The sequence below is a fragment of the Cervus elaphus genome, chromosome 8, assembly GCF_910594005.1.
Source record: "Cervus elaphus chromosome 8, mCerEla1.1, whole genome shotgun sequence".
NCBI classification, from domain to species: domain Eukaryota; kingdom Metazoa; phylum Chordata; class Mammalia; order Artiodactyla; family Cervidae; genus Cervus; species Cervus elaphus.
The window spans coordinates 22,153,959-22,180,734 of NC_057822.1; the positions used below are offsets into that span (position 1 = coordinate 22,153,959).

The 26,776-nt window shown below is 39.9% G+C and overlaps 1 protein-coding gene across 8 annotated transcripts in view; it reads left to right on the forward strand.

Annotated features, from left to right (window-relative positions):
- The window catches only part of DOCK10 (dedicator of cytokinesis 10), a 297,557-nt gene that overhangs the window by 118,323 nt on the left and 152,458 nt on the right, over positions 1–26,776 (forward strand). For all 8 annotated transcript variants that reach the window (XM_043909860.1, XM_043909862.1, XM_043909859.1 and 5 more), the window contains exons 2-3: positions 8,955–9,074; positions 25,376–25,465. In XM_043909860.1, coding sequence (XP_043765795.1) covers positions 8,955–9,074; positions 25,376–25,465 — 210 coding nt within the window. The remainder of the gene's footprint in view (positions 1–8,954; positions 9,075–25,375; positions 25,466–26,776) is intronic.

The window sequence follows — 26,776 nt, forward strand, 5'->3', positions numbered from 1 at the left end:
TGTATATGTGTTTATGTACACACACACATACCCACATACCTCTCACAGTTGATCTGTTAGTTTATTTGTGTGACTGTTACAGTACTAAAATAGTGTCAGAGTTTCAGCTGATGGCAGCTTTCATCACTGACTTCATGTAAATTAATCTAAAAATCCGGGCAGTTAGCTCAAAGACATTAATTTCCCTGGTGTCAGGAATACTTGTAATTGGGCTATGATGTATTTTTAATGATATTTATTATCTTTCAAGTGTTTCTAGAAAACTAAGTGAGACGTGTAATTTAATTTGATTTAGATCTTCTTGAATATTTTCTACTTCTTTGCAAGTACCAGTGTTAGGTGAAGATGCAGCCACTTTTCTTTTTTTCATTTGCTAAACAAAAATGAATGAATTTTGACATGCTAAGAGGTATATGTGGTCAAATTACCTTAAAAAAATAAGACTGAGAAGATTTAAATTCAATTTGAAAGTATACCTTCCATCATAGATCCTATAAATCTCTTCAGTTCCTTGATTTTCCTAATGAATTTATGAGTTAATAAAATAGAACATGCTGATTTTCTAACTGTAGGGCTTCCTGGTGGCTCAGACAATAAAGAATCCACCTGAAATGCAGGAGACCTGGATTCAGCCCCTCGGTTAGGAAAATCCCCTGGAGGAGGGCATGGCAACCCACTCCAGTATTCTTGCCTGGAGAATCCCCATGGGCAGAGGAGCCTGGCAGGCTGCAGTCCACGGGGTCACAAAGAGTCAGACATAACTGAGCGACTAAGCACGGAATAGAATATCCTGATTTTTCTAACTATAAAAAACTGACAGGAAAAATTTTTCTAACACAGAAAATTGTGTTGAATAATACGATTATAATCATCCTATTTGCCAACAACAAGTTTAACCTGATTTATTTCACTGAAGTGGACCAGGACATTTAAAGAGTTGCTACTGGCTGATTTCTTCCGAGGTCTCTGTCCATTTTTGTTACCAAGGGAACCGTTTCCAAATTCAGCTTAATCTGAGTTTGCCCAGCTGTACAGTTCTTAACTTTGAGTTAGCGGGTGTTTTTCCATTCTCACGAAACTGTGTGCTTGAAGACAGAGAAAAGGTTAAAGGGTCAGCATAAGATGGCTTATTCCTTACTTAATCATTTCCTGTTCCATAAGAAGAGCTAGTCTTGCTTTCTGAAACTCAGACATTTGAGAGGTTGTCTGGTGGAACTCCCTTTGATGAAAGGCTGAATTAAATCTGTCACACGACCACAGGCTGACAGATGTGGCCATGGATCCAGCTGTACACGCTCTCTGCAATTTTCTTGTTTGTTTTAAACACAAATAGTGTGGAAGTTGGTTCCATTCCAGTTACACAAAGGCCAAAGGGTCCTGATGAACTTAAGATCTAACGAATCCATGTGTCATTTATATCTTTTATTTCCTTTAAGAAATGTAATCCGAAAAAAAAAAAAAAAAGAAATGTAATCCGTTATCTTGATAACACTGAAATTAATTAACAGCTGTGTTGTTTCTAGTTTGTTTTGGCGACATGGAGATTGGTTAGTTTTTTTTGTTTTTTTATTTTTTCGAGGTCTGTCTATAAAGACCCTGTGGATCCTCACCCTTAGCTATTTGTCTATGTGTCAGAATGTGAAGACAATGTTCATTTGCATCTCATGCCCTATAATAGGCTTCTGTATTGGTCCTGAAGTAAATCCTGTTTTTATTTGTTTTTCTGGGTCACTAGCCAGGATGAATAGTTTTGTCAGCTGACGAAGACATTCAGATATAGAATTAATTCTGTTATAAATACTCAAATTAGAATAAAGATCCGGATATCTGAAAGTAACAGGGGTGATCAAGGAAAATAGAGGAAGTCTAGACTAACATCACAAGAGGTACTGCATGTCACAGAAAATATATGAAGTATCTCAAAGGTAGGGGGAAAATCTCTTTGCATAATAATGTTTCTTGAAAAGATAAGATTTTTTTGAAAAGCAAAACCAAGCAACTAGTTTAGATCAACAAACTAGAGTAACCCTAATGGTGAGTAACCAAGGTTTGGCTCCCTAATTACACTAAACAGCACAAATATGTGGCCCCAAACTCAAGGTATTTGCTATGGAGACTGTTCTCCATTTCTCATCCCATCAGACCCATTTCAAACCCTTAGCCATCCTGTTAATTCTCTGTTGCTAGCAAACTTGACTTGCATGTATGTAGGTTAGAACTCCAGAAAGAAATTCTAACTTTGATTGTTGTCTAGATATTTATCTTGGCAAAGCTAATGAGTTTAATGCTAAACTAATCTTAAATTTAATCTTTTCCTTTTGATCTGAAAATATAAATACAAGAAAATTTTTTCTAGGCTGATTTCTCAAGGAAAATAAAAGGCAGAATTTCAAAGTCACTTTCATTTGCTGATATACATAATTAGGTAGATTGCCTTTCTTCTTACTGAGCATAGGGCAGCCTGACTTGATTCAGAAGATACTATACACAGAGGAGACACAGCCCTATTTTTAATTTCAATGCTTTCCCTTATGTTATTACTTCTTTTACTTCCAATAGAGTCACTAAATATCAAGGATTGTTTGTTTCTAAAGGAAATTTAGATAATAAACATTAAAAGCATGTAGGACAGTTTCTAGCACATGAAAAATTTAGTATCGTTGGTTTGGTTGGTTTGACTTGATGTTAGGATATATTTTGGGGTAAACGTGTGTGGTTATTTTCAATCGTTTTTTAGTAAAGAGAAATCTGTATTTGCCTGGCATTGGTGGTTCCCTTAACACCCTCACATATTTCGTCTCTTTGATCTTTTTAACAACACTGCCAAAAGCAGGAAGTTGCTCTTTGATTTGAGTCAGTCTCACTAAGTCTCAATTTAAATGACTGTCCAAGTTACTTAGCTGGGAGGTAAAAGACCCTGGGCTTCCAACTAGAGATTCTGACTTCTGATCCTTTACAAGGGGGTCCAATGCACAGAACTGTTTAAGAAACTTACCAGGTGTTTACGGTTCCCTACAGAGCTCAAAATACTTTCAATAATAAATTGCTAATTGTTTTTCCCTTTCTTGCTGACATTAGCTTCTAGAAGCACATACATAATCTGTAATTATTTTCCCTGGTCTCCTATCAGCAGTGTTTTATTTCTCTTTTTTTAATTACTTGAAGTTGTTAGTGGTTCAACTTCATCCACTTTTCTAGTTTCCCTCTTTGGTGGATTTTCAAAGGATAAACACTTTTAAAACCAAGCAACTCCCCAGTGTTTTCACAGAAGCATGAGAGTGTTGAAAGACCAAGTTCATTTTCACCACGATGAAACAAATGGTCATTAAAGAAAATTTGGAAAATGCAAAAACTCAAAATAGCAAAATCCTAAATCCCATCTAAATAGAATTGATAACATATGGAGATATATTTCTAGTTTTTTTTCCTCTAAGTTTTTAAAATCTTGTGCAGTTATTCAGTGTGCAGTATTTAATCCCACTTTTACTTAGAAACAATGCATGAGAAATTTTGCTTGTTTTAACGAGCATACATATTTTTTCTTAGAATGGATGTGCTGTAATTTTCTAGTCATTCCTTACCTTTAATAATTTATTGTTTCACATTTTTAGCTGTCCTTGTCCTTCAGATTTTATCACCTGTCAAAGATCTAGGTGTTCTGAACCCAAATTCTAATGTCACGGTATGTGAGAATCTAGAACCATTGTCAGGATAAATGTGACCTCTTTTCACTGCCTCTCCTTTTGCAGCAATGCCATATTGAATGTGGACTCCAGCCTCCTCACATTCTCCCACGAAAGCCAATCACGTGCAAAATGTTGTGACTTAACTACCTTTACTGAATATTTGAAAAGTTACAAGGGGGAATCATGGCTCATGGCATGTACCACACAGTTACTCATTGATTTTTTTTTTCCAACTCCTATCCTATTTTCAATGTCTTTTTAGATACAGCCTCCACCAGCCTGCCTGCCTTTCTTAGCCCTCTTTGATTAAGGCAAATGTATTTTCTCTGTCTTGTTACAAAGGGGATATTGCAAAGATAGTCTTGTTTCATCTTAGATTATATGTGTGACTATTTCTTTAAAATTAATGTCCTAGGTGAAATCATAAAAACTTATTTATTCAACATATATTTATTGAATACCTACTATTTGCTCTCTGTATCCATTAAATTTACAAAAGTGCTTTAAATCTATGACTAGTGAAAATTTAAAACTCATGGCCTTTATCTACTCAACACTTATGTAATAAGTACTATGGGTATAGTGTTATTCTAAGAGCATAGCAAATATTACCTCATTTAATCTTACGATGCAGCTCCTACTAAAATGTCCGTTTTACAGGTTGGGAAACTAGAGGTACAGTCTGATGATGTTGTTCAATCACTCAGTCGTGTCTAACTCTTTGGGACCCCACGGACTGCACACCAGTCTTCTCTGTCCTTCACTGTCTCCCAGAGTTTGCTCAAACTTATGTCCATTGAGTCAGTGATGCCATCCAACCATCTCATCCTTTGCCACCCCCTTTTTCTCCTGCCTTCCATCTTTCCAGCATCAGGGTCTTTTCTAATGAGTTGGCTCTTCACATCAGGTGGCCAAAGTATTGGAGCTTCAGCTTCAGCATCAGTCCTTCTGATGAGTATTCAGGGTTGACTTCCTTCAGGACTGACAGTTAATCTAACTAAAAAAACGTGTCCCAAATTCCATAGCCAGTAAGTTTCAATGCCAGGACTAGGAGCACTGGAATTCTGGTTCTGGAATGCATGTTACACTCTCTGTTGCATCTCAGCATGGAAAACATATATTCATATCTCCCTAAAACAAAGCTGGGTGGCCTAGGTTCTTTCTTAGATTCTGGAGAAAGGTCTAGGTCGAACATTAAGTTACTGGATTTTTTATGCATTACATACTTCAAATGCTTAGATCCTCAGTGTCTAAGTACTTCTATACTCATTTGATTTTGAATTATAATTATGAAAATAATTCAGATCTTTGTGATGGAACACTGTGTTCCTGAAATTAGAATTTTTAGCTAAAGCATGGACAGTGCTTACTTGGACCAGTAAACAGCTCCTGGCAGCCTTGGTTGTTACCAAGATGGCAGGTTTACCAACTGCAAGGCTTTAACTTGGGCTGTTGTTCCATGAGAAGTTGTGGAATAAGGAGCAGGGAAGAAAGCATTTGTTTTCATGACAGGAGCCCATTCTTCTGCTGTGAAGGCGAATTGGAAGAGAGCTGTGGGTTTGGGGGGGGGGGGGGTAGATCAAACAAATGTCTTCATACCATATCAGGAGAATAGCCCTATTCCCACGGCGGTACAGCACCAGCTCTGCCACATAATAATGGGCACTGGTGGGTGCCTTTTCCCATGCCTCGAGTGATTTTTAGAACAGCTAATGAAATTCATTACTCATCTGAGAGGAAAAGAGTAAGAGTAAAAAGTGCTATAAAAATCCAATCCAATTCAGAGTAATCTTGGCACATACCTTCTCCCAGTTGGTGCATTTCCAAAAGCAAGAAGCACATTAAATTCAGGAGGGACAACCCAACCGTTGTAAAGCTGTAAATCTATGCTGCTCAGTTCCCAGTTTCACTCAACATCTCTGTAAGGAGCAGTAGTGAGAAATTAACTGATCCCACCATCCTTGTATACATCTGTCTCTTTGACCAAAACACAGAACCAACAGCTCTCTTGCTCCAGAGAGAACTACTGGTTGCGTAACCTGGATTCTCACCATCACAGATGCAGAAAGCATCCTTGGCAAACATCACCAAATCCCAGGCTCTAGGTACAATGGAAGGTATCAGGGTTATTTTTATGTGTAAACCTCATATATTCCAAATAATGGAACATTGAACATCTTGAATATTACACACCATTTAACACATTCACTGGAAAGATAGGATTTTACTTATCCCGCAGAGTCCAAAACTTGATAAATTATATGAAGCCGAGCTGCTAGGCTTTGCAGCCCCAAGTCAGGACAACCTCAGTGCAGTGTTTTAAACAGGAAAGGTTTAATAATGTCATTCATTAATTGTCTGGCATGTCAGAGCCTGAAATGAATAAGTAAAAATATATCTTCCAACAGATGCTTACAGGCAATTCCATTTATTGTGTATATTAAGAAGAGTTTAGGATTTAGTTTTCCTATGGTCTTATTAATAACCCATGATTTTGAATTTTGGTTTTCCTATAGTACTAATTTAGGTGGGATTAATTTTGAATAGAGTTTGGACCCTAGTATAATAGATAAAAAGATCATCTTCTTTGAAAGGTATCTTTAACATGGGGTTGTTTATTAATGCTCGAGTTTTTGACTAATGGGAGATAAAATTAAAAGGAATGAGAACAAGACTGTAGAAGACCTTCTAGAACATCCTTATGTCATTTGCCTTAACCAATAAATTGCCATGTGCACCAAACCATACTTGCACACCCCTATTCATGCTGGTGTGAAAAAGGGAGAGAAAAGAGAAAGTGTTAGTAGTCACATCTTGAGCTGTTGGTAGAAGGACATGAGACACTTGATCTGAAGAAAGTGAGGAAACAGGGTGTAACCGACCGAGTTGATGGCAGAGATAAAACACACTAACTCTTCTATAATGCATTTTGTTTTACTTGCTACATTTCCTACACATTATTGGGGGAAAGGAGAAGAAGTTCCAGAATAAGCCAGGTGTTTCAAACTTGAAGGCTTATTGGGGCAGCTGACAATATAAATGTGACATTATGATACAAATGAACTTATTTACAAAACAGATATAGACTGAAAGTCTTAGAGTACTTATGATTACTAGGGGGAAGGGGCAGGGGAGTAAGGATAGTTAGGGAGTTTGCGATTGACATATACACATTGCTATGTTTAAAACAGATAACCATTGAGGTTATAATTTATAGCACAGGGCGCTCTGCTCAATGTTATGTAACAACCTAACTGAATCACTTTGCTGAACACCTGAAACCAACATGACATTGTTAATCAAATATACTCCAATATAAAATAAAAAGTTTAAAAAAAATAAAGTTAAATTAAAAGTTAGAAAAAGATAAATGTGATATTGTAGGGTAAGAGGCAATAGGCTATTGAGGACTACTCAATACCACTACTCAGACACTCAAAGTGAACTAAAAATATAATAAGTGAGCCAAAAGCCACATCTGGAGCCTACATTTGCCTCTTGAGCTATCAATCTCTGCTCCTTGGAATTAATTTTTGCCTGGGAAAATAAGCAATTGTAACTTAAAATAAGTCTATAATAGAATACTCATATCAAAAGGCAGGGAAAAGATACTAGAAGGACTTTAAAAAAAAAAAAATTACCCCTCATGCCATAGTGTCTCTGTGTCTTCTACTTGAAAATATCTTTCACTAAATAGATTATGTTGGGCAAGTAAATTTCTTTTCTCCCAACTCCACATGGAGTTCTGTATTTTCATTTGCTAAATCAGCAATCTTAATTGAAGGGCCCTTCCAGAGAGAGTATTCACTTTTCATAGTCCTCAGTTTACTTAAGCGTTTGTAGAATGGGTTTGGTTTGATTTTAATGCAGAAAGCACATAGAAATTCTTGTTGTTGGTCCACTGTGTTACATTTTGTTTTGTTTGTATTTGGAGAAAACATTGACCGCTACTTTGAGGAGCTCATTAGCAGTTATTAAAATATCGGTAACAGTTTCTGGAGCTTTACCAGCACAGATCTTCCAAAGAAGGCTTTAGAAATTGAAGCTAAATCTGCAGCTTTGCAGAGTGGGGAGGCATGGGGTGATGGGAAATGGTCTGTTGATGTCACTGACATGGCCAGTGAAACAAATTTTTTTTTCTCATTTATGAGGAAAAGGGGGCAACAGAGGATGAGATGCTTGGATGGCATCACCAACTCGATGGACCTGAGTTTGAGTAGGCCCCAGGAGTTGGTGATGGACAAGGAGGCCTTGCATGCTGTAGTCCATGGGGTCACAAAGAGTCAGACATGACTGAGTGACTTAACTGAACTGATGAGATCACTTTAGCATGGGTATTTCATGGCAACCACTCTAGCTTCCAGGAGCCCCCAAATAATCCAATCATCTCTTTTTATTTAGTTTGCATGAATGCTTCATCCAAGGGCTAAGGAAACTCAGACTGTGTCCTTGGTCTTCTGTAATATTTTATTCTTTATTTTGGACTCCAAGTTTCTCACTTTGTGAGTTCTGTTTGGGATAAACACATCAACCGCAGAATGAAACAACCACCTTCCTCCCACTGGCATTTATCTCTTGGGTAGCTTCTCTGAGGGAAGTGCTTTCCCCTTGGCTTCGGGACTATAATGTGATGAGATTATCTGGCTATTTTTTCAGACTCTTCTCCATTTTCACCACATTGCATCCATAATAATTGTGTTGTTCTATTTTACTAGAGAATTACCCAACTTCTGTCTATATCAGCAAAGAGGCTTAGAGCCAAGCAATTAATCCTGACATAGGATCCATGTTTCAGTGACAACTAAGATAGTCTGTAATACTTTGATTGCTAGCAAGGAGACAGTGTTTTGAAATAGACCCAAGTAGACCTCTCAAGGAAGTAACTAATTCACCAAAAATGATGATGATTATCGTAATACTAGAGCAAGTAAGCAGAAGGCCTTTCTTCATATTGACAAAGATCAAGTTTGCACAACTGTCTACTCCAGGGATGTGACAGGGCTGAAAACCATGTGCATGAGGGGCTTGGTGCCAACAGCTTAAGTTACTGAGTGAGATGTCAGGTATGTCAAGATCTCATATTATTTCAGATCTGGAAATAATACTTTAATGGCTTCGCTCCAGATGTCTGGAGTCTGCATGACTCCCCTGGAAGGACTGCACTGTGTCAAAGCTTTGGTGGTTCTAAGAAATGACCTCCAACCAGATGTTGAGAAGAAGCAAGATTTTACCTGTCACTGGTTAATGTGATGTTTTCCTTGTCTACAGCAAGAAAAGCCTCGGCTTCTCGAGCCTTTGGATTATGAAACTGTCATTGAAGAACTTGAAAAGACCTATCAGAATGATCCCCTTCGAGATCTCCTGTTCTTCCCCAGTGACGACTTTTCAGTAAGTGTTATCTTTTCAAGCCGTCCGAGTACAGAAGGGCCCCACAGGGTGATGTAAGATCCTCCCATATTGGGTCACTGTCTTTCCTTATAGACTTGGGGAGCTCAGCCTTCTTCCTGTGGTCATCCTGTATCACCATCATCACAGAGGGAACTATCGCTATCATCATAGTGATGTCACTATCATCATATCTGATGATAGAAAGTGCCCAAGGGCCTTCTAATGTTGGCAGATTGGAGGCTCAGTGATACAGTGGCCACTTGGGATGGGAGGGGCATGGGGTGCTGCCTGGCTCCAGGGGTACTTGTGTCCTTGTCAATGTCTGGGTTTCTCACCACTTACCTGGCCTCACAGAGCACTCTGTCCCTTAAGCCATTTGTAACTGAAAGCTTCTAAGCAACTGAAACCAGCCAATAGAAGAGGTGGGAATCTCCTGGCCATAAAGATATAATTCTTTAAAAAATTCACCCTTAATCTTGGTTGTCCTTTGTTGAGCGTTGTGGACAAGGAAAGGTGAGCAAAGTGTATCTTCATGGAAAGGTTTGTGATCTGAGACATGTCTCCTTTAGGACAATGCTCACAGGCACACAGAGGGTAGTGGAGTGAATGAGTAAAAAGGAAATTCATTTTGGAGACACGCACAGTAAAATTATGGATGATGAGCACCCAGGTGTCCCAAACATTCCATCTCTGGTCATCTAAAACGTGTTTAAATTCTTAGTGAATATCTGTATAACAGAGATCTCAATGGGCAGATAGCAAGGTTTCCTTTTTTTTTTTTTCCTAAGAGAAAAGTAGTCTTAAGCATTACAAACCTGATCATCTTAAAGTAGATGAAAAGGCAACTTCAAGGTAACCTTGAGAAACAGCCATTGTCCCTGGAAGCCTCTGACAAGTTGCTGGGGCCCCAGGTCTGACACTTCCTCATGCAACCTCAAACCCCCATTCTTTCTCGTGTCTTTGGGACAGGCCTGGCTTCTGGCTTCTAAAGGTTTGTTTTTTTTTTCACATTTATCCATGGATTAAGTAGAAGTCAACAATTTTCTGTTCCAAGTACCAAGAGTAATGGGAGAAAGGAGACAGATTTGTAGGCAATAAAAAAAACTCTTCCAATCTGTTTTTTGGACTTTTAAATGTTTCTCACTTGAGCATTTGACACATTTAAGAGAGACTTATCTTGGGCAGAAATCTCATTTCCGTGGTCAGATCAGGCCACAGGGCCTGCTAGCACAAAGTTGAACCAAGTTTCATTTTTTAATTCCACATCCTCCTTTTCTTTCAAACCAAGGGTAAACTTTGATGAACAGTCTCTTTTTGTCAAGCAGCATACACAAAAAAATGACACAAAAAAGGGAGCCCCTTTTCTCCTAGCTTTGTTATTGAGAAATATGTCAAAAGCTACTCCAAGTTCCCCCAACTCAAGAAGAGAGTTGAGGGACTTCCATCGCGGTCCTGTGGTTAAAACTTTTTGTGCTTTCACTGAAGGTGGCGTGGGTTTAATCCCTAGTCTGGGAACTAAGATCCCACATGCCATACTGCAAGGCCAAAATAAATTATATAAAATATATATTTTAAAAAAGAGAGTAGAGGCATGTGGGTTTCCCTGGTAATTCAGCTGGAAAAGAATCTGCCTGCAATGCAAGAGACCCCAGTTCGATTCCTGGGTCGGGAAGATCCCCTGGCGAAGGGATAGACCACACACTCCAGTATTCTTGGAATTCCCTGGTGGTTAAGATGGTAAAGAATCTGCCTGCAATGCGGGAGACCTGGATTTGATCCCTGAGTTGGGAAGATCTCCTGGAGGACATGGCAACCTACTCCAGTATCTTGCCTGGAGAATCCCCATGGACAGAGGTGCCTGGCAGGTTACAGTCCATGGAGTCACAAAGAGTTAAACACAACAAAATGAATAAGCACAGAGGCATATAGATGCAATGTAACATTTCATTAATTTGAATCCATTTTTTTGGCATCTTTCCACATTCATTTAAATAAAGGCTGGTCTGATTACATCATTCCTTATCCTTAATGCTATAAACAAAAGATATCATAACATACTTTATTTTCCTGAGATAAACATTTCAATAAATACACTGAGTTCTTCCATCTTGTACGTGCTAAAGACCCTTCTATGACCACCCCCTTTGCCTTCCAAATGAAGTGCTTTGCAAGGGATTTTCCAAAATCTGGTACTCACCCATTTCTCAAAGCCATGGTCTTCCTCCCCCACCGAACCCCCCCCTACCCTGTCATACACAGTCTTACTCAGTCCCAACTGGGGTAAAATACTAGCACAGTTCTGAATGGAACACTCTATCACTCTCACAAAATGTCCTTCCTTTATTCATTCAACAAATTAGAAACTGTAATACCGAATGCTAGATATTAATCTCAGAATGGGAAAATAGCAGTGATTAGGCAGAAATTACCTTGTTTTAATGAAGCTTGCCTTCTGGTAGAAGGAATCAGGCAAAAAAAAAAAAAAGGACAGTAAATAAATTAATTAGCAAGATAATTTGGGTAAAGACCAGAGTTCTGTGAAGAATGAACAGGGCCAAGTAATAGAAATAATGAGGGGAAGAGCTAAGCTGGACTGGATGCTCAAGGGCACCTCTGACAAGCTGACATTTGAGCTGAGGTCTGAATTCCCAAGGAGGACCAGCCCTGCTAAAAGCGGAGAAAGGAAGGAGGGTTTCAGGCTGCAGGAAGTTGCTGCAAAGGCCCTGGAGAGATCTGAGATTGAAGAGCGGTATGGGTGGACCAAGAGAGTGACCAGAGTTGAGGTCAGGCAAGGACAAGGTAAGACATTTGCATTTTATCTGAAAGGCAAGTGGCAGGTCACTGGAGTGTTTCAAGAACAGCAACACATGACCTGGTGTATGTCACTAAAAGCTCATCTGGTCTGTGTAGGGAACACACATAGAAGGGTGCCGATGAAGCTGGGAGTGCAAACGGGAGCATAGCTTGCAACTAGCAGGTGCTCAAAAGACTGGACGCCACGCTCTTATCAGAAAATATCATATTAGACAAACAGCTGAATTTTCATTTGCATGAAGCAGTGTTTTGACAAACAAAAGGATAGCGTTGAATATTATTACATCAAGTTGCCGGCTTTTGAACAATATTCAGATGAATTGTTTTCCCGCTTTCCTACTCTACAAAGTAAAGGTTGACAAACTATGGTTTATGGGTGACCTATCACTGAAATTGGCATGTCTCATAACTAAAAATGGTTTTTATGTTTTTTGAAAACAGCACCCTATTTTATTTTCTTCAAAGAATTTTGTTAAATAGTTGAAGGGGAGAAAAAGAATATTTTATCATCCATGAAAATTATATGAAATTTGTATTTGGGTATCCATAAAGTTTTATTTGCACCCAGCAACCCCCCTTTCATTCAGCTGTTGTCAGTGGCTGCTTTCATGAAACTGCTGCAGAGTTACCACAGAGGTGCAGCCCAGGGGGGCTCAGTGGTAAAGAATCCACCTGCCAATGCAGGAGACGCAGATTTGATCCCTGGGTCTGGGGGATTCCCCAGAGGAGGAACTGGCAACCCACTCCTGTATTCTTGCCTGTAAAATCCCATGGACAGAGGAACCTGGTGGGCTACAGTCCATGGGGTTGCAAGAGTCGGACAGGACTTGACCACAAGTACGAGCAGTAATTGCAACAGAAAGAGAGGGCCCTAAGGGGTTTACTATCGGACCCTTTACAGAAGAAGTTTGGGAATCCCCACTATACATCACCACCTCATTTGTTTTGGGGGTTTTCTCCTCTCCTTCTGTGTAAAGTGAAAAGTGAAAGTCACTTAGTCGTGTCCGACTCTTTGAGACTCCATGGACTGTCCATGGAATTCCCCAGGCCAGAATACTGGAGTGGGTAGCCTTTCCCTTCTCCAGGGGATCTTCCCAACCCAGGGATCGGACCCAGGTGTCCCGCATTGCAGGCGGATTTTTTTACCAGCTGAGCCACAGGGGAAGCTCAAGAACACTGAAGTGGGTAGCCTATCCCTTCTCCAAGGGATCTTGCTGACCCAGGAATTGAACCAGGGTCTCCCGCATCGCAAAGTGTAAAACCCTTCCTTAAATGCCCTCTGCCACTGTGTGCTCCATCCACAGCCTGCATCACATTCAGAGGTGTAGCTCAGCAACAGCAAGGCTTCCGTTTACCTGGTTAGGGTATCATTTCCCAGGCCCATTCTTGAGTAATGGGTAAGGAATCTCTGGGCTTCCCAGGTGGCAGCTCAGAATGAAAGGAAGGGAAGCCTTGCTGACCCAGGAATTGAACCAGGGTCTCCCGCATCGCAAAGTGTAAAACCCTTCCTTAAATGCCCTCTGCCACTGTGTGCTCCATCCACAGCCTGCATCACATTCAGAGGTGTAGCTCAGCAACAGCAAGGCTTCCATTTACCTGGTTAGGGTATCATTTCCCAGGCCCATTCTTGAGTAATGGGTAAGGAATCTCTGGGCTTCCCAGGTGGCAGCTCAGAATGAAAGGAAGGGAAGCAGTCCCAAGCTCCCCACTCTCCTTCCAAATGTCCTTTCCGGTTGTGCCTTATGGCTGGAAGAATCCAGCTCACTTCTGTGTTTCCACGTTACCAAGCACCCACACTGCAGCAGACATGATTCATCACTTGGTTTGTTTAATCAATATTTATTCAGCACCCACGAGGCGCTGAATATAGAATAGCACTTCCTAGGCAAGAGAGACTGACAAGAAAAGCCGAAGCCCTGTGTTTAAGGAGTGCGTGCCCTAATATGGATGAAAACTAAAGTCGATTAAGAAGGCTCGTGGTGAAGAAATAGCAAGAGACAAGGGCTTGATCTCGTCCTCGACACCCCTTAAAGCAGATAATTTTTTACCAAGGCACTAGTTCATGTACACTGCTGGCCCAAGCCATTATCATCCTTTTTCACCTGTATCCCCAGAAATAGCCTTAGACTGGTCTTCCTGTGTCCTTCTTTGCCTTGCTTTGATATATTCAAAGGAAGCTTTTGGAAATACAATCAGATAATGCCATGGACCTGGAACAACAGACTGGTTCAAAATTGAAAAAGGAGGACATCAAGGCTGTATATTGTCACCTTGTTTATTTAACTTATATGCAGAGAACATCATGTGAAATGCTGGGCTGAATGACTGACAAGCTGGAATCAATATTGCCGGTGAATGACCAACAACCTTAAATATACAAATGATGTCACTCTAATGGCAGAAAGTGAAGAGGAGCTAAAAAGCCTCTTGATGAAGGAGGAAAGCAAAAAAGTTGGCTTAAAACTCAACTTTCAGAAAACGAAGATCATGGCATCGTTGCCATCACTTAATGGCAAATAGGTGGGGAAAAAGTGGAAACAGTGACAGTGACAGATTTTATTTTCTTGGGCATCAGAATCGCTGTGGATGGTGACTGCAGCCTTGAAATTAAAAGACACTTCCTCTTCCCTAGTGGCTCAGGTGGTAAAGAATCTACGCAATGCAGAAGACCCAGGTTCGATCCCTGGATCGGGAAGATCCCCTGGAGAAGGAAATGACAACCCACTCCAATATTCTTGCCTGGATAATTACATGAACAGAGAAGCCTGGAGGGCTATAGTCCATGGGATCACAAAGAGTCAGACACAACTGAGTGACAAATACTTTCACTTTCCTCTTTGGAAAAAAAGCTATGACAAACCAGGACAGGATATTAAAAAGCAAAGACATCACTTTGCTGACAAAAGTCTGTAGTCAAAACTATGGTTTTTCCAGTAGTCATGTATGCATCTGAGAATTAGACCATGAAGAACACTGAGTGCTGAAGAATTGATGCTTTGGAATTGTGCTGCTGGGGACGACTCATGAAAGTCCCTTGAACAGCAAGAAGATCAAACCAGTCAGCCCTAAAGGAAATCAACCCTGAATATTCATTGGAAGGATTGGTGCTGAAGCTGAAGTTCCAATACTTTGGCCACCTGATGTGAAGACCTGAGTCATTGGAAAAGACCCTGATGCTGGGAAAGAATAAAAGCAAAAGGAGAAGGTGGGGACAGAGGGTGAAATGATTAGATGGCACCACCAACTCAATGGACATGAGTTGAGCAAAGTCTGGGAGATAAGGAAGGACAGGGAAACCTGGTGTGTTGCAGTCCACGGGGTCACAAAGAGTCAGACACAACTTAGTCACTGAATAGCAACAACAGCTATGCTACACTTCTATTTAAAACTTTCCAGTGGTTTCCCATTGCCTTTAGAGTCAAATCCAACTTCTCATCTGACTCCTGATGATCACTGAGCACTTATCTTCCAGTCCTGTCTCCCTCGGTCACTAGCTAGTCACCTAGCATTCTTTGCGCTCACTGAACTTACCAAGCCCACCTGCTCTGTGGGGCTTTTATGCACTCTGCACAGAGTTCCTATCTTTCATTCCTGATTCAGTTCAAATGCTACCTCTTCAAAGAACCATCCTTGACTTCCAACCCACCTTACCCCAGCCCCACCCTGGGTCACTCACATCCCCCATTTGCTTCTCTTTATAACACTTACCAGTGCCTAGAAATATCTCAATTTGCTTTTTCACTCCTGTCACGTGTTTCTCACCATCAAAGAGTAGCCTCAAGCAGGAATGTCCCTGTCTTGAACATGGCAAGGCCCCCCGCAACTGGAATGGCACTTGGCACCAAGCAAGTTGAAAACGAATATTTATTTTATGAATTATCTTTCAGACACATGTAGATTTTTTATTTTTTATTTATTTATTTCTGGCTGTACTGTGTGGCGTATGGGAGCTTAATTCCCTGACCAGGAAGTGAACTCGTGTCCCCTGCATTGGAAGCAAAGAGTTAACCACCAGATTGCCAGGGAAATCCCTTAGGTTTTTGTTTTAGAATATAATTTTGAGTACTTTTAGGAACCAAAAAGGCCAGTCTGAAATGAAATTTGAGAATAAAGAGAATGAAGTCATTGACTTTGTTGAGATCACGGATATGCTACTTTTGGCTTTGACACATCTTAACGTATCACCTTAAAAAAACAGCACTAAAATCATAATCCTCTTCCCCAGAGGCTCATTCCGTGCAGTACACTGACTGGCACTTAGCCGCCATCAACAAAGGCTGATTTCCTCTCTGTAACAGCATGTACTTATTCACTTGCTTTCTGTTTGTTACTAGGCAAGGGAGAAATCAATTCATATCTGTATTTTAAGTACCCAACACAACACCTGGCTCATGGGCCTTCAATAAAGATTGTTGGACTTTGAATTAGTGTCGTCTTCTTCTAGGTTAAGGAACCGAAGTAGAAGTATTTTCCTCTTTTTGGCCCACGAGGTAGAAACGCTTCCTCTGGTGTGTGGGTTCTGGAAGCAGGCAGTGTGATCTTCTGTAGTGCTCGCATCATAATGGTTTCTTAGAATAAGCAGTCTAGATGTGTTTCTTAACTCATTCATTTCAAAAACATGTATTGCTTCAATAAATGTGTTTGCTACTCTGTTTTTCTCATCTTTCTTTTTGAAACTAGTAGTAATAGAAACTGAAGACCAAAAAATAAAGAACTTAGTCACCAAATTGTGGCTTCACAAATAGGCAAGGAGAGTAGGGAAAAAAAACAGTTTCAAGGATACACTGAATCATATCGTAGAGTGATTCAGTTGAAGGAGAGGCTGATACAAAACAGCAGAACAAAAAAGTGAGAAAGCCAGAAATGAGTTTCTTTCTGAGCGAAAGATACAAAAAGCCTGAAGTGGCATCATTTCTGGGAGATGTAAAAACCTTATAGAAGAAAGTGCAGGGGTTCGAAAGCAATACTGATGCTGTGGAAAGGCCACCCTATCACCTGTATTTCCATCCTGCCCACCCCAGCCACACTGCTGGTTCCACTCAGTTTCCTGGCCCACCTTCTGTGAGCTATGTTGTAGACAGCAAGGATACCGGCATGACCAAGAAGCCGGTTTGAAAGGTTAGACTTTCAGCACTGGTCAGTGGCATTGTCAAAGTCATAGGTTTACATTACACTTCCAAAATAGCCTGTCAAGAAAGCTGACATGATCTTCTCAAATCCTTTCTTCATATCAATAGTTCAGAATTAGAGTCTCAGGGCTGACAAATACATCCGGCATTTTTCATGACTTATTAGCAGAACTTAGTGAGTTGTGATTTAACATTTGTTCTTTCATAGAATGTTTTTAGCTATAAAAAGCAACCTGGTATGTGGGGACTTCCATGCTCAACCACATGGGTCATTTTGTCAGAGGAAGCAGAAATACAGACCTTAATATGTCTTAAATGGAAAAGCAGAAAAGCCGTGAGTGTTTATTTTCTTCTTCTTTCGTCTCTTACTGAGACACAGCCTAACATTTTATAGGAATGTCAACCTCTTTTTAATCCTTGGCTTCTTAGCCTGAAATCAGACTTTAAATGCCTCTTGGTGTTCATGCAAGAACACTGATTGAAATTTAAAAGCTAAGTAAGATTCTTTGTCAAACTAGATTATTCTAAGTTAGAATATTCCTCTCATTTACAAGCTAATGAAGCTGAGATTTGGAAAGGCTCTTGTTCAAGGATATAGCGTAACTATGACGACAGAAATCAAGCATAAGCACCTTGATTTTTGCTGCTAGAGTTTCTGTCTAAACAGCATGCTCTGAGCCAACTGCTTCTTATAAAAATAAGGTGCATGACTTGGGAGAAATATTAACCCCCTGAATCCCACAGTGAGTGATACCATTGTAGTATTTCAGAGAAGGGGTTCTAGAGGGCTTATTTCAATTCAGTAAGGATTTGTGAAGATGAGACTGCTCTGGACTTGATTGTGCTAGGAATATATGTCCATATAAAGACTTTTGTAGGAATATTCATAGCAGTATTATTCATAATCCAAAGTGGAAACAACCCAAATGTTCATCAACTGAAGAGTGGATAAACAAAGTGTAGTATGTGTATACAATAGAATGTCATTCAGCCATAAGAAGGAATAGAGTACTGATACATGTTATAACATGAGTGAACCTTGAAAACAACCCAAACGTCCATCAAATGAAGTGGATAAACAAAGCGTGGTATATCCATACAATGGACTATTATTCAGCCATAAAAAGAAATGAAGTACTGATACATGTTACAACATGGGTGAACCTTGAAAATATGCTAAGCAAAAGAGACCAGTCTCAAAAGAGTACCCGTGATATGATTTCATTCACATGAAATGTCCACAGTAGGAAAATCCTTAGAGACAGAAAGCTGGTTACAGTTGCCTAGAGCTGGGGAGAAGGGAGAAGGGGAGTGACTTCTAGTAGATATGGAGTTTCTTTTGGGGGTGATGAAAATGTTCTAAAATTAAATAGTGATGATGATTGCATAATCCAGGCATAGACTTAAAACCACTGAGTTCATTTTGAAAGGGTGAATTTTATGGCAAATCAGTTATATTTCAATAACACTGCTATTTTAAAGATAAGGATGTTTTGAGGTGTTAAGATAGGTGTGATGTGTAGGTGGTCAGAGACAGGATACCAAAAAATCATAAAACCACATGTCTGCATTCAGGTACATCATTCTTTAAAAAGAATAAAAAAATATACCAGAGCCACAATGAAGAGCATGGCAGTACATTTCATTTGTAGTAACATTTTATTGCCAAAGGGGATTTAATATGGCTTGCTTACAAACAAACAAAACCACACATGTGAAATGACTGGCTGAGTTAATCACTAGCAAAGCTTGAGTCTAAAATATTCTTTAGTTTAGCTGCAGACTTCATGGGTGATACAGACAGTAAATGATATAGTTCAAAGAAGAGAAGATGCATGATGGATGAATTAGAATTTTCAAAAGAATTGATATCTATATTAAGCCTGAGATTAGAAAAGAACAAGGTAAAAGGAAGATTTACGAGAGGAGAAGGAAAATGGGCAAGTCATGTGTAGACATGAGCCCAGCCTGAAGAAGTGTGAGCAGCCTTCAGAAACAGTGCCATGGCAAATTGGCTGCGGTGGATTGGCTTGTGTCTTGCATCTGTTTGCTCCCCCACGAAGCCTTGTCTACAGGCCTCATAGGGATCAGGCTGTTCCCCTATGCTTCCTGGAGAGTGAGCTCAGACCACAACCTCTGAGTCTTTGCCAAGCGCAGACCCCGATGCAATATTATCTTTCTATTGTTGGAACACTGTGATCTATTAATACTGGGAGTTTTCCATACATAAAATGTTTTGTCCTTACTTCCTTGGAGGAGGTGAGACACATTTTGGAGCCTAGAAAATGAAGCACAGAAAAAGGAAGTGACTTGCTCAGTGGTTTGCTTGTCCAAGAGTAAAACGGTTTTGAAACAGATTTCCAAAGTTCCCTAATTATATACTTAAATACTATGGTGGATGAGTCATCAGGCTTGACTTGCCTGGATGATGACGAGGGTCCAGTTATGGGCAACTGCTCACCATTCATGCATTTCCCATACAATTTAACTTTAGCAAAGCAAGAAGGACCTTTCCCTGAAAGCACATTGAAAGTATTAATGGGAAATGCTCACCTATTAAAAAAAAGTTAAAATCACAATACTCTTCTGAATGGGGTAAAAATATATTTCAAGCAACAGATGTCATATAAGTGTCTGCTCTCTTAGGATAAAAAGCAGTATCAGTGTTTTAATCTGAGACACTTATGTGAAGACTACTTTAAAGCACATGCTTAGGTTGGAACTGACGTGAAGTGTTAGTTAAGAGTCCTTATTGAGGGGATTGTTGACTTCTCAAGCTCCACTGATGGGTTACTCTAAACACCATCATTTTTGTCCACTGTTTTGAGCAGCTGGGATCAACGATGCTGTCAGAGGGATCTTTGCTCAACTCCAAGATAGGAAAAGCAACTTCTCTTTTAGACTCTTGACAGTGGCCTTTGGCTGATGAAGAAATGGCCACTATGTGCTTGGAATGAAGTCTTCTGCAGTCCCCAGCAGAATAGTGGCTGTGACAAAGCCACAAAGACGACCCACTACAGAGTAGAAGGAAGCGGAGAGGGTCAGGGCCGCAGTGGAGGACGTCTGAATGTCACGGACCTGAAACTACACACACAGGCCTGCATGCCTTGTTTCATAAATAAAAGGACAGTTTTTATTTCCAAATGCCTAATCTCTGGACAATAGGCTCCTTATAAGATTCTACCACCAGAAGAGGAGCTTGGCTGAGCGCCAGTGGAGTCTCAGCTCCGTCTCATGCTGTTGAGCTCTGCTAATTGTCGACCAGAGGGTTTATAAAAGAGAACAGGAAGTCTGTTGTGGCCAAGGCAATTTGTAGTGGTCTGAAAGCATCTAATTCTCAGAAAAGAAATTCTTTGTAGCCATGTTAATACCCTTAACAAATATGACTCTGTATACTTTTCTTATTTGACCAATTTATTTTTGCTTCAACAGAGAGACATGAAAGAAATTAAAAATGAGCAAGTTGGGGATAAGGGGTGAAGAGGTACAGACTGTTATGTATAAAATAAGCTACAAGGATATATAATACAATACAGGGAATAGAGCCAGTATTGTGTAGTAACTATTAATGGAATATAACCTTTAAAAATTGTGAATCACTATGTCATCCACCTGTAATTTATATAATATTGTACATCAACTGCACTTCAACTAAAAGTGAAAAAAGGAATAAAAAATGAGTAGAAACTCTCCAATTCTTTTTTTTTTTAATTTTACTTTACAGCATTGTATTTGTTTTGCCATACATTGACTTGAATCCGCCATGGTTTAGTTCTTTTTTGTTTGTTTGTTTGTTTTTGTTTTTTGTTTTTTGTGTGTTTTTTTGTTTTGTTTTGTTTTTTCATTTATTTTTATTAGTCAGAGGCTAATTACTTTCCAATATTGTAGTGGTTTTTGCCATACATTGACATGAATCAGCCATGGATTTACCCCCTCCAATTCTTAAAGTTGAAATTTCATGGGGGCCTTCTGCTTTTTCAAGTAAAGTCTTCAATATTATGACAAACTATAACTGAGGTCAATAGTGTCTTATTATACATTCCTTTTCTTGTATCTGTGTACTCTGTGCAAGGTATTAGATTTGCATGTTGTAAAACATTGTTTTATATTTATCATGTGGTTACATGAGAGTGGCTCAGCCCTAGCTGCCTTAGTTAGTAAAGAACTAGCATCATCTCATATCTAGAGGTCATCAGGAATCACACGTAACCATTATACATATGATTAATTTTTATTACCCCAAATTCAATGAACTTCCAATCTCATACATCAAGTATGAGCATTAGCCTATATATTTGGGGCCCTAATCTTTACTCTGGTGACATCACAAATCAAATAATCGTGTGATTATCATTACCGGAAACCCAAGCCCACCTTCCAGAAACCTGCCATTAAGGAAAAAAAAACTTCTTAAACCAGCTCACTATTCACTCTATTGAACTATACCACAGACTACTGATCTTAGTGGGACAACAGGCTTATGGTATAACTAAACAGGAAACTAAACTGCGGGCCTCTTCACTGTCCATCAGATTTAGAGTATTTTAGAGCAGCTATTATTTTTTTAAAGGCAAGAAATCAATAAGAAACTGTTGTGGATAATGAAAAAGAGGAGTCTTGCTTTAATATAAAAGTTTTATTATAAAATAATGATTGAAATATAGAAAAATTTTTGAATTAGAGAAAAATATCCTTAATCTTGCCAGTAGACCACAGTATGTAATGTTCCCTGGAAACCAATCAAGTTACATTGTGTATCTACAAATTATCTGTCCAAACAGGAAATAAGTTATCCCCAGATAATTGAAATCCAGCAATAATCCCCAAAGCTCACTTTAGGCACGGATTCTGATCTTCTACTCTAGCCTTTCAATATAGTTTGTTTACTGTTTATATTCTACCAGAGTAAATAACATAAAAGAAACAATTTGAAAGAAGCAATTCAAAAGGAATAAAAATGTAAAATCTAAATAATGGTAAGTCCTACATTGACTCCCGAAATGTAGGACTTACTATGAAAACGCAAATTTGTGAAGTGCTCCATACTCTGGGGGCTTCCCAGGTGCCTCTGTGTGTCTATGTTAGTTGGTCAGTCGTGTCCAACTCTTTGTGACCCCATGGATTGTAGCCCACCAAGCCCCTCTGTCCGTGGATTTCTCAGGCAAGAATACTGGAGTGGGTTGCCATTCCTTCTCCAGAGGATCTTCCTGACCCAGAGATCAAACCCACATCTCCTGCATTGCAAGCAGATTCTTTACTGTCTGAGCCAGATGGCGCTAGTGCTAAAGAACCCTCCTGCCAATATAGAAGATACAAGAGACCTGGGTTCAGTCCCTGGGTTGGGAAGATACCCTGGTGTAGGAAATGGCAGCCCACTCCAGTATTCTTACCTGGAGGATCCCCTGGACAGAGGAGCCTGGTGGACCACACTCCATGGGGTCACAAAGAGCTGGGCACGACTGAATCAACTTGGCACACACGCATTGGCCCCAGCGTGCTTCACGTGGGAAGTAATTGTTCCCTGTATGTGTATCTACACTCGGCTTGAATCAATAGCCGTGGCCTCTGAGCACTTCCAAACTTCCTTCACACACTGCAGTCAAATCCTGGGGCAAACACCCTGACAGAGAGGCTCTTTATCTGTTTCAAGATGAGCTTTTATCTTTGCCATATGATGTATCTTGAATATAATCTTCTCATTATTTTGTGTCCCCTGATCATGTTATATTCACATGACATTCTTCTCAGGGTCCAAACCGCATCTTCCCAATACGCACATATGTGCATGCACACCCACACACTCACTCACTCATAGATACACTCACACACCACACTCACTCACATGTGACACACACTCACCATGCACATACACACACACCATCAAATACAGCCTACTTCCATGCATAGTCACACAGACACTACACACACATACACACACATCAGGCACACATCACACACACATGCATTCACACAGACATACACAACTGGCAACCACAGACACATACCACATACACTCAACAAGTAAGTATCTGAGCACCCAGCCAGGCACTGAGGTTATAACAGTGAACAAAAGACCAGATTTCTTTCCCACCAAGAGCTTATATCAAGAGTAAAGAAAACATTGAAGAAAATATGAGCCCAGAATTAGAAGATAAGGAATGATTCTGCCCCTGGGGGCAGAGCTGCAGTTGCCATTGTGAACTCAAAAGACTAAATTCCCTGGACCCCTCTCCTTCCCATCTTCTGTGAAAGTAAGGACAGATTTTGAGACTCTCATCTACTTAAATAATATAGTCTAGAAAAAATGCCCTTCATCTGTTGTTGTTGTTGTTGTTTAGTTGCTAAGTCATGTCTGACTCTTTTGCAATCCCATTGACTGTGTAGCCTGTCAGGCTCCTCTGTCCATGGAATTCTCCAGGCAAGAATACTGGAGTGGGTTGCCATTTCCTTCTCCAGGAGATCTTCCCAACCCAGAGACTGAACCCTTGTCTCCTGCATCGGCAGGCAGATTATTTACTGCTGAGCCACCAGGGAAGTCTGCACTTCATCTAGAACGGCTCAAATGAATCCTGAAAGTGAAAATGTCAGTGGCTCAGTCGTGTTTTACTCTTTGCAACCCCATGGACTGTAGCTGGCCAGACTCCTCTGTCTATGAGATTCGCCAGGCAAGAATACTGGAATGGGTTGTCAGTCCCTTCTACAGGGGATCTTCCTGACCCAGGGCTTGAACCTTATATTTTAAATCATATATGATTTGTAGATTTGACAGTGTACAAAATGAAAGATCCCAAATGTTGGTACCATGTATGCTAACAGACTCATCATCCCAGCGTCCCTGTAATCACCAATGAGAAAAGACTAAAGGGAGCTGGTGGGTGGGGTTGCTAGGTTACATGGCATCCCATAAGATAAATACAGAAGAAACAATCTCTGCATTACATTTTAAATGTTTTAAGAGATACTTTACCCTTTTAGTTAATGTATATTCATTTAATAAAAATTGGTTTGTTTAGCTTAAAGTTGAAGATGTTTTATTTCTATGAAAATAAAGACACCAAAAACATGACTTATTTTCTTCAAGGTCTAGATTTACTGAATACCCTTTCTTCTCTCCCACCCTATCTGTGGCTATACACACATGGCTTCTCAAAGGGGCCAGATTTACCTTGTGGATATTCAGGAGATTATTCACAGTAGGACTGACATTATGCTAATTTTGTAGGTTTTCTTATTCATTTCAAATGTATTTTATCATTAACAGCAGCAAAAGTACCAGTATAAATAGTCAAAATATACAGATGCCCAAATTTTGTTTTCTCCAGGGAAGGAAACAGCTTAAAATTGTGAGCTCCACAGAGAAAACAGTAATCTGTAATATCATAATCTTCCATTGTACATTGAGAATACATCCCAAGATGCCTAATGGATGACTGAAACTGTAGATAGTACTCTATACATACTATTTTTTCCTATACATGCATACCTATGATGATGTTTAACTTATAAATTAGGCACAGTAGAAGATTAACAACAGTAATAGTAAAATAGAAAAATTATACTATAATAAAAATATGTGAATGTGGTCTCTCTCTCACAATATCTTCTTATACTGTACTCACCCTTCTTCCAGTGATGATATGAGATGATAAAATGCCTAGGTGATGAGATGAAGTGAGGTGAATGATGTAGTGACATAGCATTAGGCTACTATTTATTGACCTTCTGACAATAAATCAGAAGGAGGGTCATCTGCTTTAGGTGATCCTGGATCATGGAACCCTGAGGAGGTCAATGAGATAAGATAGTGGGGGCAAGCGGAGTGGAGTGGCTTGAGATACCATCATACATCTCAGAACAGAACACTAGAAGTTTCCATTTAATGTTTTTGGACCCTGGTTACCCACAGGTAACTGAAACCACAAATAAGGAGAGACTAACTATAATGCTTCCTGGTGGCTCAGACAGTAAGGAATCCACCTGCAGTGCAGGAGACCCAGGTTCTATTCCTGGGTCGGGAAGATACCCTGGAGAAGGGCATGGCAACGCACTCCAGCGTTCTTGCCTGGAGAATTCCATGGACAGAAGAGACTGGTGGGCTCCAGTCTATGGGGTCACAGAGTCTGACACAACTGAGTGACTAATGCTTTCATACGTGAAACTGTAATTCGAGTAGTGGTGATCAAAAGAGGTATGAATCTTCCCTCATAGAGAGTAAATTGCTAAGAACTATGGACGTCTCTGTCTTCTCATATCCTCAAATACTGAGATCTAATACACTTTCTTATTGTGTCTTGGGTATAGTGGCTGCACAATGCTTTCAAGTTGGAAGATTTAATTCCCTTTCCTTGTTCTTCTCAGACCACCACAGTATCTTGGGACATCCGAACCTTGTATTCAACAGTACCTGAAGATGCAGAGCACAAAGCAGAAAATTTACTGGTGAAAGAGGTAAATGCAATGCTTCCAATCCATTATTTTAAAAAGTTTTGTTTTCCCCGACGTAGTTCTTAATGCAACTTACTATTTTTGCTGTCCCCCTCGCTTTTTCAATAGAGAATTCCAAATGCAGTTGTTAGTTAATAATGTCTTTCAGCCTTTATTACTTATTTCCTGTGATTCATTTTTCATTGTCTGGTGACCATTTGAGTTCTGGAATTTTAAAATTTTGTTTTTACTTAATTTAAAATCCCCACATTGAAAAATAATTGAGTATTCCTAACAAAAAGATTTAATTTTATTTTACTTATTTGGATTGACTTGTAGGAAATGCCATATTACGTGAGAATTTTGGATGGCAAAGTTTTTAAGAGAGATACTTCTTTCAAGTATTAACTATGGAAATAGTTAATGACTTCACTGGTAGCTTAGTGGTAAAGAATCCGCCTGCCAATGTAAGAGACGGAAGAGACACAGTTTCTATCCCTGGGCTGGGGAATCCTCTGGAGAAGGAAATGGCAGACCACTCCAGTATTCTTGCCTGAAGAATTCCATGGACAGAGGAGCCTGGTGGCCTCTAGTCCACAGGGTTGCAAAGAGGCTGACATGACTGAGCACGCACACACACACACAGAACTGTTTGGACAGCTTAAAAGGACTGATAAATTCTGTTGGTGTAGCATCTATTTGCATTTAGTTGGTATATGTGTTAATCACTCAGTTGTGTTCAACTCTGCAACCCCATAGGCTGTAGCCAGTCTCCTCTGTCCATAGATCTCCAGGCAAGAATAGTGGAGTGGGTTGCCATTTCCTTCTCCAAGTTGGTATAAAACTGCTTCTTCTAGCCAGACTACAGACAGCTTTGGGGCAGGGATTGAACCCACACTTAACAGCTATTTCTCATTTGTTTGAAAGTGAAAATGAAAGTGTTAGTAGCTCAGTTCAGTTCCATCCGTGAGTCATATCTGACTTTTTGCAACCCCTTGGACTGCAGCATGCCAGGCTTCCCTGTCTATCACCAACCCCCAGAGCTTACATAAATTCATGTCCATCAAGTCAGTGATGCCATTCAAAAATCTCATCCTGTGTCATCCTCTTTTCCTCTGGCCTTCAGTCTTTCCCAGAATCAGAGTCGTTTCAAATGAGCCAGTTCTTCACATCAGGTGGCCAAAGTATTGGAGTTTCAGCTTCAGCATCAGTCCTTCCAGTGAATTTCAGAACTGATTTCCTTTAGGATGGACTGGTTGGATCTCCTTGCAGTCCAAGGGACTCTCAAGAGTCGTCTCCAGCATCACAGTTCAAAACCATCTATTCTTCGGCACT